The sequence below is a fragment of the Mus pahari genome, chromosome 16, assembly GCF_900095145.1.
Source record: "Mus pahari chromosome 16, PAHARI_EIJ_v1.1, whole genome shotgun sequence".
In the NCBI taxonomy this organism is placed as follows: Eukaryota; Metazoa; Chordata; class Mammalia; order Rodentia; family Muridae; genus Mus; species Mus pahari.
The window spans coordinates 26223908-26239878 of NC_034605.1; the positions used below are offsets into that span (position 1 = coordinate 26223908).

Below are 15971 nucleotides of genomic sequence, written 5' to 3' on the forward strand. Positions count from 1 at the left end.
TTACCCACAATATTGGAGAATTGAGATCTCTTTGACACCTATTAGACATTTAAATGAGAGAGACATTTTCTCAATTTCTCCCACTGAGAATGCCAACATTCAACCAGAAGCCCGTCCTTGTGTATCAGCACCAGGGGGCTAAAAGTTGCATAACCAAGAGTCAGAAATTCTTGAGTATTTGCCATCAATGTATTGTCCCTTGAAGAGAGACTTAAAATTAGAGAAAAGGCACAATCTGTCCAGTAGAAGAAAACAAAACAGAGCATCAGAAGGAGGACACTCTGAGCAGCTCTCAGCTCAGGGGGAGTTCTGTAGAGAAGCTTGGAGTTCTGAAGGTAGAGGACATGCTGGTGGTGCTTGTGGAGAAGAAATACCATGTAGCCACTGGCCCCTCCCATGGCACCCTGAAACACTGCATCTCTCAGGACCATAAGAGGGAGAAAAATCCATTTGATTTCCTGACTTTCTAGCATAAAATAGCAATATTTGTCACTCTTCTTCAACTGTGATATATTCAGACCTGTACTTGTGATGGAATGGATTAAGTTCATACTTATTAAAGCATTGATTATCCAAAAGTATAGGAAAAATAAAAGGATGTTCCATGCAGACTTTGGCCTGAGTCTGTTCCACCCAGATGCTCTGGGACTGATGATGATGGCCTGGACCACAGTGAGGAGACTGCTGGTGCTGATGGAGAGGCCCCGGGCCACCCTCCCCAGATAAACAATGATCTTACACCCTATGGCATCTAGGAAGTTTCTCAAACCAAAAGCTGCTATTGTCTTTGGCAATCCATTTGTAAGAAGAATTAGGATGTTTGTAAAAGCCAAGTGTATGAGAATAAGGTGTATGGGTTTCTTCTCAGGGCTTCCCCACCAATTGAACATATAATTCACAGAAACAGACATGTTCCCCAGAGTGCCAACCACAGTTGTAGAGAGGAAAATAATTTTTTTAGTATATTTTAAAACCATTTCTGCCTTGCTGGGTAGAAAAACTTGTATCCAGGGTGCAAACACTTTTGAAGAAAGCCTCAGTAATTCTAGACATGGATCCAATCAGTACATTTTGTAATAGCGTTTTCTGAAGTTCACAAAGCAGCCACAGAAACAGGTAATGTTGCAGATTATGTCCTTGAAATTTCTCCTGTTTCCCGTGGTCTCTGGGATATTTTGTGTGCATTGACAGGTGATATAGGTATCTGGTATTCAAAGCAAAATTGAAAGGAGAATGATTATTGAGGTTTGCACCTTAATTGACTTCTTCAAGTTTGCTTCTCTCTCTCTCTCTCTCTCTCTCTCTCTCTCTCTCTCTCTCTCTCTCTCTCTCTCTCTCTCTCTCTCTCTCTCTCTCTCTCTCTCTCTCTCTCTCTCTCTGTGTGTGTGTGTGTTAGTGTTTGTGTGTCTATCTGTCTCAATGCATGTATTACCTTTGTTATCACTCAGGATTGTTAAATTGAATTCCAAATTCTCCTAGCCCCCAAAAATCTTCCTATGATTTTCATTCTATTCATTTATATTTGCCCAGCCAATTCCCAAAGCCTTGGGATGATCCTGCCTGCCTTCCCCACATCATATGTAGAAACAGGAAAATCCTGCAGGTCAACACCTGCAGCATCTGTCACATTCAGTTACTTTAACTTTCACATCTCTCCTCCTTTGTTTGATATTCCTTCCTTATTAGCAACTTGAGTAGTACAATTTCCAGAATTCCATTTGACAGCAAAGCTTTATAAGTCCAATTTTTACATCTTCATATGTTAAGTTTTTGTAGTAACCATTATGTGATTTCCATCTGAATGAATGTTTACTAAGTATTTTTAAAGACAGGCCTTAGTGTTGACTCAAATTGTGTAACCTTTCCCAATAAAGCCCCCAGTTAAAGGTGAATTACCAAAAGATGTCCTAAAAAAAATAGTCCTGTGAAAAAAGTATGTAAATACCAGGTTCCAGCCAGGAACAGTGTCCTGTAGAACTCTGGATGCTTCCTAAGAGAGTGAGCAGCATGTGGCTGTGATCCTATTGGATGACTCAGAGCATCTGTGACCCTAAGGTGGGACCTCAGCACATCTAATAGAGCTTGGAGCAAACTTATACTAGCTGTTGATGCTGAGAAAGGTGGAAAAGGGGGATTAATGAGTTGTTAGGTGCTACCCTAAAATGAGTGAAGTTTGTGAGTTACTGGTTCTTAATCTGTCTGTATGCAATAGCATACAATAGGTTGGGACACACAGTTGTGAGCAGGGACTCTCCCATCTAAGAGGTCACTGTGGCATTTGACTCTGTGGGGCCTTGTGAGAAGCAGTTATGTCAGTTTGCTTTACACCTTCCTTCTCCCTTTGTCTTTCCAACCTGTTTGTCAGGAAGGCTGCTTTGTTCTACATCAGTCCAAGCTGATTCAAGGATGCAGATCTCTGCAGGATGTTACTATTCATGTCTAAAAGCTCCATTCCATTGTTTAGCACTAGCTTTCCTGGGGCATCCTCTATTTCAAGTTGTCCATTTCCTAAATTTAAATCATATTTGAGTTCAGCCTCTGAACCTCTTGATAAATGATTCATTTCTACTGAAGTAGTCTGTCAGAAATGCTAAAGGAAATTAAATTGAAAGACAGGATGGACTTGTTTTAAGATAGATGGGTGTTCTCATGGTGGGTTCAACCCCACCTCCCAAATCTGAGGTAGGCTGTATTCATCGATCCTGATTTTCTAAAAGCAAGCCAAAAACCAATCATACAAAACAAACAAACTGACAAAAAGATTGTTGCTCTTTGCTGCTTGGTTCTGGGGCAAAGTTAAGATGAGCTGTTTCCAGATGTGCTAGTTCACAGCCTGGATCCTTATTGCAGGAGTTATCAAGATGGTCTTGATAACTGCTACACTTTGTCATTTATAATTCTTCACATGCACCAGGCATAAAATGACTGAAGTTGAAATAAGTATTTATAATACTAGATGATAGAATCAAGAGACTTCAGGATGAATACAGAAGGAAATCCTTCAAATGAAAAACTATAAAACTTGTGAAAGAAAACATGTGCCCATACCTGAAAACTAGAAATGCATCCGAAGTGAAAAGTACAAACTTTACAAATAGAACTGAGTCTGTTGGAGTCACAGTAAAGGTAAAGGGAGTCATAAACGTTAATCTAAAATTTTTTTTGTAATTTATTTATCTTTTTTTTTTTGAGACAAAGTCTACCTCTGTAAATCATTGAAAAACAATTATTTTTGCCTCAGTCTCTCTAGTGTTGGCATTCCTGGGATGTTTCATTACTGTCTCACATTGACTATAGACATCTGAAAATCTTGTATATCATAATGATTCCTCTAATAAAGGTCAGGAGATAAAGACCCACTTGGAGCTCTGTTCTGATACAGTTCATAGATGGACAACAGTTGCCTCACCATGTCTGTCCCATTTCTGTATCCCCCCAAACTTGTCTTTATTGATCTTTCTGGATCTAGGGATCAGGCTTGATATGGTCAGAAGGAAAGTGGAGGACCCAAGGCTCACAGAGCCTCTCAACAGCTCCCTGTCTTAATCAGAGAGACTTCTGCTTTAATGAATCACTCCATGGCACAGCTGAGGACATCTAAGATCTTACCTCCATGGACTCACCTGGACCTCTGTGATACAGACAAGGTCAGGAGCAGCTCTGGGAAGGTGACACTTGCCAGGTCATATTTGTGCTGTCTGGATCTGTGGGGCTCTTGGCTGCCATCAGGTACTGCAGACTTCAGGTTTCCTGTTGTCACAGTGTCAGGGGAAGGAAGGCCACTGCAGAGCCTCAGTCTCTGAAGGGACTGCTCTCTCTCCCACAGTTACATCATCTGTTTTGCTCAGAAGTTATTTGGAGCTTCATTAGGGTTTAATTATTTTGAGAGGATGGATGAGAGGTGAGAAAATGAACAACTAACCAAGTTCTGTGTACTGAGCTTCCCACATTTCCAGAGGACTGTGTATGCTCATTTAGGCCCTGTGCTTGGTCCTTCAGTGTCTGTGAGCTCAAATGTACCTTGCTTAGGTGATTCAGAGGCCCTTGTTTCCCTGGCAATCTTCCTCCTCTCTGGCTATTAAGATGTTTCTGCCTCCTCTTTCAAGAACTTCCCTTGCTCTGATGTGAGAAATTTAACTGAGACCTCCCATACAGACTCACTTTCTTACTAAAATTATGCTTTGTGTACTTATCTGCTGCTGGAGGAATCCTCTATGATGATGACTGGAAACCCCACTTATATGGGCATAGAAAATATCATGAGGAGACATTTTATTGGTACTTTTAAAAAAAAATGCCAGTCATATTTGGGGTTACCTTAGGTATGTGGACTCTCTAGTAAGTCTAGTGAAAAAGAAAAATCTGCCCTTAAAGTAAACCTGGCACATTTTAGTTTCCTAACAAGTTTCTTCCACCATTGCTTTGGCATATTTTCAGGCAGGATAGATTGTAGATCAAGATTTTGTGCCAGGGTTGCTGCCCAAGTTACTCTATCTGAAGCCTGGAAGGGCATCTTCCCACACAGAGGTTGTAAGGAAGCATGGGATCCTATGAAAGTAGTTATGGGAGGTTGTGAACGAACATATGGGCGTTAAGAACCCAACATGAGTCTTCTGTCTGACTTTCAAGGACTCTTAATTGATAAACTATATCTCCAGACCCACTAGCAAGGGTTATTATCTTTCCCATCCATATTGATAACCAGCATGCCTGAATAGAACCCTAAATAGAACCCTAAGAATTATTTCTGTGAAATCTGAAAGCCCGTGGTTCCTTTGTGAACTTTGTGTGTCCTGGACCTTGCTCTAAAGACTAGGTTGGCCTCAAACTCAGAATTTCACCTGTGTCAGCCTCCTAAATTCTGGGATGAAAAGCATGGAAGATCAGGCCATGCTTCCAGAGGCTTTCTTACCTCATGAAAGGTACTTCCATCTATCTAAGCTTTTTAGAGACACAATATGAAAAACTCAGGGAAAGACACCCTAGGGTTGTCTGTTGCTGAACATGGGAATAGAGAAGGTTCTTGCATTTGTGGGGTGACAGCTGGTAGTCTTGTTCCCAATCTTTCTGGTATCAAAGGAGTTGAGAGTCTAAGGCTCAAAGACACTCAGAACCTCCACTGCATAGTAAAGAGAATTAAATGTTGCCTTTTAGAAGAATCATGCTGTGGGTTGCCCTGGACCTGTTTGTATTCTGATATCAATTCTGCTTCCTCAGGAAGGGTTGTCTACAACATACTCAGGTGATCTCACTAAATCTTCTCCCCTTCTGATTGTACAAATAAAGGTTAGGGCCAATGATTGGGTAGTGGAACGAAAAGGTTGGGTGTGAGGTCTCAGAGAAGGAGGGGGAGAGAGAGAAGAATGGAGAAATAGGAATTTGAAGGAAGATGGAGCAGAACCACATGGACTGGAGAAGCCAAAAGTAGCGAGGGGTTTCATAGCAGGGGAATGAATTAGTATCATGGTAGATCTGCCCAATCTATGCATATAGCTTATAAATATAATAACTGGGTTGTATGTTCTTTATAAGGGCTTATTGAGGTAAGAAATGACTACAACAGAATCATGTAGTACAAAAGAAAGAACGAAAGGGCTGCCAGTTCTCCTCACTGGGAGGCCTGCTGAAGGTGAGTGCTGGGTCAGGCCTGCCAGGGGAAAGCTTCCCAGTTGGTATTTGTACTTTAGGAATCCTGTGGTTCTCAGCTTCAAGGAAGCATGGCAGAGACTTCAGTTGTCACTGTTACTCTGTTAGAAAAGTGTGCAGTGTCTTGGCCCTTGAAGTGCAGCTTCCTTCTTCCATAGTTATTACCTTTGCTTGGGACAGAGTTTATCCTAGCAGTGATTAGGGTTTAACTTTTCCAAACAAAGATGTGAACCAACAATACAAACAATGAAAAACAAAGAAAAACAACATAAAAGCCCAACTAGCTTCTTGAACCAGTCTCTAGTTTCCCAAGAGCCATCCTCCTCTGCCCACATTTTTAAGCTACAAACCAGCTAAGGGGCCCACTTGGGCTTGAGATTCAGCATCTAAAGACAATAAGAGAGCATTTTGGAAGGAGTGAATGTATGAACCAGAGGAACATAGAACTTTTGTGATGGATTCATTTTCTTTAAGAGTGATGTGATTGTTAGCATGTTAGCATTCCTTCTAGGCCTCACCCAACGGTTCCCTAGCAACAACCAGGTAGGCCCGGCTTGCTAGAGAAGGGACTGTTTGGCCTCCCTTTGCTCTCTCTGACTCTCTGACTCTCTTCTTTCTCTGACCCCTTCTCCCTCTTTATCCTTCCCCTCTCCCCTTTTTCTCCATGAGTTTCTGGCCAGCCTCTTCCCTTTCCCCTTTTCACTCTCTCCTTATCTGCCCCTTCTCTTTCTCTACCTCTGCTCACTCCTCAACTCCCCTTCCCAACTCTCCTTTCCATGTACCCAAATAAACTCTATTCTATATTAAATTTGTCATATGGCTGGTACCTGGTTGGGAGTGCCTCAGTATGGGCCTACTGAGGTATCCCTCTCACCATACCATACCGCGTTCTTCCAAACATACCGCTGGCTTTATAAAAAAAAAAAAAAATCACTAAATATATAAAGAACCAGCTACAATCAAGGCTCACAAATGGAGGGGGTTTCTGAGGGCTGAAGGCTGCAAACCACACACTGAAGACTCTATTCTCTTCTTAATTTTCATTCCCCTAATTGGTGAAATCATATGGTACTTGTCTACATGCAGCTGACTTAACACTGATAGGTTATTTTTCCACCACTGGTGAAATGAGCCAGTTCAAGTCAGATTAGATTATATTACAGTCAGGTTTATTTGGGAAGCTGCTCTCGGGTGGGCGAGTTCACTGAACCCAAAGAAAGATTGAGGACCGGTATATCACTATGGGGAAAAGGGTGTATGGAGGGAGAGAGAAAGAAAAATATGCAAGCATGAAGGGAAATTAGAGAGAGAATCCAAAATGTCTGGATTACATAGGGAAGAGCCTCTGGGGACAACCCAGCTCCTGGGCTGGAAAGTTCAGGGTTGTGGGTAGAGCATACCAGGTAGGGACTGAGGGATTCTGGGAGAACCTTAAGTCCAGATCTGCTTTGGTATGGAAAATATACACCTCAGTTCCTTGTTCCAGGGTCTAAAACCAAACAATTACATTTAGCATAATGTCTCACAGGTCCATGCTAGTGACAGGTAATGTGTCCTGCATATAGAAGTTAAAAACTTTGAGGAGATGTTTATACTTATCCAATTGCCAAATCTCTGGTAAGGTATTAGAAGGACTTAGTTTAATTCCATTTCCAGAATCCCTTTACTATCTGTTACATATTTAGATTTGTAACTAATTTTAATTATGAATTAAAGTTTTAAATTTATTTTCTGATCAAGATGTTATTTTTTTGTTTTCTAATCTATTCTTACTTTTACAGAGAAATTAAAAATATCAACCGCATGTGCCACTCAGAGTCCAGGCAAACTTGGTTATGCTGTATCAACAATTATACATCTCCTGTCTACCAGTTTTTCAATTTTTAAAATTAAATTTAAAGTTTATTTTGTATGTCCCTGCCTGGGTCCATGTGAGCATCTCAGCATGCCTGTGGAGGTCAGAGGACAGCATGTGGGCGTCAGTTTTCTTCTTCAGGGACAGATGAGCCTATATGGGTATCAGCAGATGCTTTTACCCTCTGAGTCATCTCGCCAGCCCGTCTATTCCTAATGTTGAAAAACCTCTCCATCACTCAGCACATCTCTCTTCACCCCTTCTCCATGTTTATACATCACTTCTTTAGAGTCAACTTATGTAGATTGATATAGAAGGTGCTTGGTTTGTCTGTGTCTGGTCCTCTGTGACAGACACTAGAAATAAAAGAGCTCTAACAAAAGAGCTGTGAAACTAAGAAGCAGTGGATGTTCCCTATGGAGAAGTCACATTTACATCAGACGAGGAAGTGGGGAATGATGCAAAGACTTGCTTGTCTTGCAGGGGACTCTGGATCCTTACCCCACACCCACATCATAGCATACATGACAGCTTGTAGCTCCAATTCCTAGTGACCCAATGCTCTCTTCAGGTCTGTAAGGACACCTGTACAAATGAGACATATACTCACACAGGCACATACATGTAAATATAATTAGAAAACAAGCTATTTAATAATCTGTAGCACAATATAGTGCACACCAGTAACTTAAATTGTTTTGTGTATTCAGTGCCACCAAACAAATTATAGTGTTCATCATTGTAAAGTAGAGCCAGGCATCTCCCAGTGTTTCTAGTCAGATATAACAGAAAAAAATTTAAAAATAAGATAAAACTTGCCTCTAATGATTAAAACATTTCATGGTCAGTAATTATACCAATAAGTATGTTTCAGAATGTGTCCATCGAATTCTTAGAAACTTGTCACCTTCTTACTGTATGTATCCAATTTAAGTACATAAGCAGCGAATTTTCATTTACATATATGTAGAGTCAGATCCTTCCAGAGCTCCTTGGTGATACAGAACTGCATGGAGCTGTGGAGAGCACTTAGGCAGTAACAAAGGGCAGCAGCAAAGCAGGCTTGCTTGGCTTCAGTCACACTTACGGGTTCAATTTGAAAGAGACAAAAGCACACATTTAAATCACCAAAGTAACCACAGTAGAGTATAAAATAAAACTGTACTGTGTATGTGTTATGTAATTTACTTCAGATATCTAGTGTTTATACCTGCAAAGAACTTTCACAAATATTACACCAATGAAGTAACCCAGGGTATTTAAATTCTATGACTGGTGCATTTGGCTTTTATGGACTGAATTTAGAGTAGACATAATTCTTTCATAATTCTATAAAATATTTTCTGTGGTTGGATACTTAACAGACACTTTGAAGTCCAAAATACCATTATAGCATTAATATTTAGAAAGCACAATTTCTAATACAAGCTATGGAATTTCTTGGACCAGCAAGATCAGAGCACTATGAATTTTGATAAAATTTATAAAATCTTGGTAGTAGGAAAACCAGTTTTTCAAATCTTTGTTAGACCCATTTTCTCAGTGCTGGAGCATTGTCTGGTCTTTCAGAGAAGCCAGGTTCATTTCTAGCAACCAGACATTGGATCAGAACAATCCCTGTAACTTCAGTCAGTCACTGGATCTGCTCGAGCCTCTTCCGGCACAGAGTGGCCATGTGCTACACAGTTATGGATGAAGACAAACTATTCATACACAATAACTTCATACAAGTATAGGAAGGTGTAAAAAAGAATCCATTCAAAAGAGTGGCAAACGGAGAATAAGATGTGTATATAACTAATTTGCTAAGGCCTTTCTCTCTCAGCTCAAGGCTGTGAAAAAAAAAATAGATAAACACATGCTTAAACTGCCTTGTGGGGTTTGTCTTACCCACAGTATTGTAGAACGGAGATTTCTTTGACACTTTTGGACATAAAAGTCAGAGACATTTTCTCAATTTCTCCCACTGAGCATGCCAAAATTTAACCAGAAGCCCATCCCTGTGAATCAGCACAAAGGGGCTAAAAGTTGGATAACCAAGGGTCAAAAATTCTCGAGTATTTAGCATCAGGTTATTGTCCCTTGCAGAGATGCTTATAATTAGAGAAAAGGCACAATCTGTCCAGTAGAAGAAAACAAAACAGAGCATTAGAAGGAGGACACTCTGAGCAGCTCTCAGCTCAGGGGGAGTTCTGTAGAGAAGCTTGGAGTTGAAAAGGTAGAGAACATGCTGGTGATGTTTGTGGAGAAGAAATACCATGTAGCCACTGGCCCCTCCCATGGCACCCTGAAACACTGCATCTCTCAGGACCATGAGAGGGAGAACAATCCATTTTATTTTCTCATTTTCTAGCATGAAATAGCAATAATTGTCATCATTATCATGTTGTGATATATTCAGACCTGTACTTCTAATGGAATGGATTAGGTTCGTACTGATTAAAGCATTGAGTATCCAAAAGAATGACAAGAATGGAAGGATGTGCCATGCAGACTTTGGCCTGAGCCTCCTCCACCCAGATGCTCTGGGACTGATGATGATGGCCTGGACCACAGTGAGGAGACTGCTGGTGCAGATGGAGAGGCCCCGGGCCACCCTCTCCAGGTAAACAATGGTCTTACAGCCTATGTCATCCAGGAAGTTTCTCAAACCAAAAGCTAAAATAGTCTTCGGCAATCCTTTTGCAAGGAGGATTAGGATGTTTGTAAAAGCCATGTGGATCAGAATAAAGTGTATGGGTTTCTTCTCAGAGCTTCCCCACCAACTGAACATGTAGTTCACAGAAACAGACATGTTCCCCAGAGTGCCAGCCACAGTCATAAAGAGAGAAATTATTTTATTAATATAATTCAAAACCATTTTTTCCTTCCTAGGTAGAAAAACTTGTATCCAGGATGTAAACACTTTTTGAAGGAAGCCTCTGCAGTTCTAGGCATGGATCTGGACAGCACATTTTGCACAATAGCATTTTCTGAAGTTCACAAAGTTGGGACAGAGACATGTAATGTTGCAGGCTGGGTCCCTGAAACTTGTCCTTCTGTCCTTCTTCTTGATGTCTCTAGGATGTTTTGAGTGCACAGAGAAGGGAGTTTGGTAGCTGGTATTTAATCTAAAATTTAAAAGAAATATCTTTGAGCTTTACATTAGCAAAATTACCTTGTTCATGTTGCTGTGTGTGTGTGTCAGAGAGAGTGTATTTGTATCTTTCTGCCTGCATGCACATATTGTCCTTGTTGTCACTCACCATTGTTGAATTTATCCCAAGTTCCCTTTACCAAAATTTTTTCCTCTGTTTCTCATTTTATTCCTTTTGATTTTTCAACCCAATTCCCAAATCCTTCCCCAAATCACATGTAGACACTGAGAAATCCTGCTGCTCAATACCTGTATCATCTCTCACATTTAGTAACTTTACCTTCCACATCTTTCTTCCTTTGTTTGATAACCCTTTCTTATATGCATCTTGAATAGTACAATTTTTAGAATGGCATTCGACTTCAAAGCTTTATAACTTCAATTTATACATCTTAATATGTTAAGTTTTTATGGTGACCATTACACAGTGTGATTTCCCTCACTGTGAAGGTTTACTAGGTATTTTTTTAATACAGTCCTCACTGTCAAGTCAAGTTTTGCAACATTTCCAGATAAAGCCCCACAGTTAAAGATGAATCACCAGATGATGTCCTGAAAAAGACTCTTATGTGAATAATTCATGTAACCACCAGGATGCAGCCAGGGACAGTGCCCTGTAGAACCCTGGGATGCTTCCAAGGAGAGTGGGTATGAGGGTGCTGTGATCCCATTGTATGATCCAGGGCATTTCTGACCCCATTGAGGGACCTCAGGACTTCTAAGAGAGCATGGAACACCCATGGATGAGCTGTTGCTGATGAGAGAGATGGCAGAAGGAGAATTAATAAGCATCTAATAACAATTAGATGCTGCCCTGAGATGACTGGAGTTTTTGAGTTATCCTGCATGTGGCACAGTGGGTTGGGACATACCTTTGAGAGCTTGGACTCTCCCATCTAAGAGGTTATAGTGGCATTTGCCTTTATGGGGCTGTGCGAGCAGCAGTTATGTCAGCTTGTTTTATAGTCTGCTTCTCCTGTTTCTTTTCCAACCTGTTTTTTCAGACAGGCTGGTTTTTTCTACACCAGTCCATACTGATTTTAGGTTGTAGACTCAGCAGGACATTATTATTCATAATTTGGGACTGCATTCTCTTTTCTCAGGGATTTATGATCAGCTTTGGACAGAGCTGACTAATTCACAGGATTGCCTTAAATGTCTTTATTCTCATAATCTCATATGGAACATAGAGGAACTTATCCTTGTTTCCAGGTTTTGTTCCAGGTGGCTTCAAGACTCTAAAACTATGTTATTGCCTTTCAACTGTCCCTCTGAACAGCAGCTAAGTATTGCTTGTAACAGGGAATATTAGAAATCATAATGCCATCCTGAATATCTGCAAATAATGAGTAATGCTCTGGACATTAATAGGAAGCTCAGCAGCATTTGTTACTGAATTTAACATGCACTTTAACTGTTCTATCAAAGACTGGAGTCTGTAAAAAATTGCCACAATCAATAACTTCAAATCCTGGTGGAAAATATTAACATTTTCTGTTTAATGCTAGTTTTCCTGGGTAATCTTCACTTCAACTCCTCTATTCCTGTTTCCAAACTTTAAATCACACATAAGACAAGCCTCTGGCACTTCTAGTAAGTGATTCATTTCCACTGAAGTAGACTCTCAGAGGAAAGAGCTGACTCATCACCCACATTATTTGGGAAATATTTAAGGAAATTAATTTAGAAGACAGGATTGATTTGTCTTTAGATGGATGTTCTCATGATGAGTTTAACTCCCAAGAGCCTGAGGTAGATTATATCCATTCACGCTGATGTTCTAAAAGCATGCAAGCAAACAATCAAACAAAACAAAAAAGATTGTTGCTCTTTTCTGTTTAGTTGTAGAATATAGTTAAGATGAGCTGTTTCAGGATGTGCTAGTTCACAGTCTGGATCCTTATAGCAGGATTTCTCAAGGTGATAACTGTTAACACTTGTGGTTTTATAATTCTCCACATGGTGCAGACATACAATGACTTAAGTTGAGAGTCTCACTAGGGCTGATATTGCCTATGTGTTTCATTATTGTCTCCCATTTTTGAGAGACATCTGAAAATCGTCTTGATCTTTCTGATTCCTTTAAAAACTATAAGGAGGTAACCTTAGGCACAGCTCCACCCAGAGCTCTGTCCTGACTCCAGCCTGAGAATGGACAGCAATGCCTCAGCATTTCTTTATCTCCTACAACTCATATCCTTTGATCTCTCTGGACACAGGGACCAGCGTTGTCAGGGTCAGAAGGAAAGTCAAGGACCCAAGGCTCACAGAGCTTCTCAACTACTGCCTGGCTTAGTCAGAGAGAGACAGTCAACTTTAATGAATCCATGGCACAGCTGAGGGCATCTAAGATCTTACCTCCATGTACTCACCTGGACCTCTGTGGTGCAGACAGGCTCTGGAGCAGCTCTGGGAAGGTGACACTTGCCAGGTCATATTTGTACTGTCTGGATCTGTGGGGCTCTTGTCTGCCATCAAGTATTGCAGACATCAAGTTTCGTGTTGTCACAGTATCAGGGGAAAGGAAGGCCACTGCAGGATCTCAGTCCCTGAAGTACAGCTTCCCTCTCTCCCACAGTTACAGCATCTGTTTTGCTCAGAAGTTATTTTCAGCTTAATTAGGGTTTAACTATTTTGAGAGGAAGAACGTGAGGTGAGAACATGAACAACACCAAGTTCTGTGTAGTGAGCTTCCTGCATCTCCAGAGGACCTGTGGATACTCACTGTGGTTTTGTGCTTGCTGCATCAGTCTCTGTGAGCTCATATGCTCCTTGCTTAGATGATTCAGAGGCCATTGTTCTTCAGATTCCCTGCATCCTCTCTGGCTCTTACAATCTCTCTGCCTCCTCTTCCAGAACATTCCCTGTGCTCTGTGGGGAGGGATTTGATGGAGACCTCCCAGATAGACTCCCTTTCTGCCTAATACCTGCCTGTGGGGCTCTGCATCTGTTCTATCTGCTACTGGAGGAAATCTCTCTGATGATAACTAGATAATACAATGATCTATGATGATAGAAGACTATTATTAGGAGTCAGTTTATTGATTCTTTGTTTTACCCTTGGATTATGGGCAATATGTTCTCTGGTTGTCACATGATCAGTTTTTGGTTTGGGTTCCTTTCTCTTGGAGTGGGGCCTTAAGTAACATCGGACATTGATTGGTTTTTCCCATAAGTTTCAAGTCACCAGTGCCCTGACACATTTTTTATGCAGGACACATTGTAAGTCATAGTTTTTGTTGGTTGAGTTGATGGCCATATTTGTCTCTCACACCAAAGAGTTTAGAATATAGGGATGAAGGCTCCATGCACACACCAGCTCAATGTCTTTATGTTCAGTGAGTTTTGTGGGTGTTGTTCTTGGCAAATGGGGCTCTGATATCAGTTTTCAGGGAGCACCCCTTTGTCTTAGCAGTCACCTGTGTTTTGGGATATTTTTGTAGGACATACTTAGCAAAAAACTCAACTGAATGCAGCCCAGTTTGGCCACTGGACACCTCACCTGACTACAATAGATGACTATTTCACACTTAGAATTCCCCATTACTAGGAGTCCTCATTAGGATCACCTTCATGGATCCCAGGAAGTTACCACTGCTCTTGATTTCCACATCTCCCCCAAACACTCCCCAACTCCAGCTATCTCTTTCCACATTCTCTCTTTCCACCCCATTTTCCTTTCAACTCAATCCTCCTGTTCCTGTCCCCTCATGCCCTCAGTCCATCCATAAAATGTATATTTTTAAAGATTCACTTATTTATTATGTATACAGTGTTATATTTGCATGTATGCCTGCATTCCATAAGAGGGTACCAGATCTCATAATTGATAGTTAGGAGTCACCATGAGATTGCTGGGACTTGAATTCAGGACCTATGGAAGAAATGTTCTTAACCTCTGAGACATCTCTCCAGCCCTTCCTCGCTAAATTCTATTCTATTTCCTCCTCCCCTCTAACAAGATTCCCCAAGCTCCTCTTAATATTTGGCTGTGGGTCTCTGCATTAGTTTCCATCAGTTCCTGTGTGAAGCCTCTTTGATGACAGTTATGCCAGACTCCTGTAGGTAAGTATAGGAGAATATCATTAATAGTGTGAGGGTGGGCTCTCTCTCATGCCATCAGTCTCGCTCTGCCAGTCATGGGTTGGCCTGTCCCTCAAAGTCTGCTCCATCTTTTTTACCCTTAAATATATTGTAGACCATACAAATTGTGAGTCTAAGGTTTTGTGACTGGGTTGGTGCCCCAATCTCTCCATTGGAAGTCTTCCCTTGTTGTAGAGAACTTTTAATCTAGGAAAATGGAAGATCTGAAAAGAGAATATACCCCCAAATCATCTAGATCTATACAATCCAGCTCTAACATAGATATGTTTTGGATTATAGTATGCTCTGGCTAAAATACAGACGGGCCCTTAGTACACACCTTTAATCCTGAACAATAAAGATAAGGTTAATTTCTAGAAGAAAGCACCCAGGTTTGAAAATGATGTCTATCCAGTTTATGCAGGAAAGCATGTGGGTGGCAGAAGCAACAGAGCATCTTAGACAAGGTCCTTTCATGCCTTCATCCTCAGCCAGGAGACAGACATCTGTGCACGTCCTTGCCAGAGGAGAGTCAGTCTCCAGGGAGGGCTCTGTCCCTGTGACTCAGGAAGTAGATCTGAGCTCCAGACTTCTGTGCACCTTCCCTGCAAGTGGGCAGCTTGCCTGGAGAGAGTGCTCTGACCACTGGGACTCGGGAGAGAGTTGGATTCCAAGGAGTGCTGACAGAGGTTAACAATCACAGGAGGAACAAGCTCCAACCAGAGACAGCTAGAACATCTAACACCAGAGATTACTAGGTGGCAAAAGGCAAACGTAAGAAACTTACTAACAGAAACCAAGACCACTGGGCATCATCAGACCTGAGTATGCCTACCACAGCAAGTTCTGGATACCCCAACACACCCAAAAAGCAAGACTCAGATTTAAAATCATATCTCATAATGCTGGTAGAGTATGTTAAGAAGGGCATTAATGGCATTAATAACTTACTTAAAGAAATACAGAACACTGCTAAACAGGTAGAAGTACTTAAAGAATTACAAGAAAACACTGGTAAACAGGTAGAAGTCCTTAAAGAATTACAAGAAAACACTGCTAAACAGGTAGGCATCCTTAAAGAGGAAACGCAAAAATCCCTTAAAGAATTATAGGAAAACACAACCAAACAGGTGATGGAATTGAACCAAACCATCCAAGATCTAAAAATGGAAGTAGAAACAATAAAGAAAACCCAAAGGGAGACAACTCTGGAAATAGAAAACCTAGGAAAGAAGTCAGGAAACATAGATG

At 41.0% G+C, this 15971-nt stretch overlaps 1 protein-coding gene and 1 pseudogene across 1 annotated transcript; both read right to left on the minus strand.

The window, feature by feature from the left end:
* LOC110333801 lies at positions 1–1001 on the minus strand (annotated as a pseudogene).
* Positions 1002–9367: 8366 nt separating this feature from the next.
* Positions 9368–10455, minus strand: LOC110333800 (vomeronasal type-1 receptor 4-like). The gene has a single exon (XM_021215522.1). It carries the CDS (start codon positions 10359–10361, stop codon positions 9441–9443), a length of 921 nt encoding a protein of 306 aa, XP_021071181.1. The 5' UTR covers positions 10362–10455; the 3' UTR covers positions 9368–9440.
* Positions 10456–15971: the final 5516 nt, after the last annotated feature.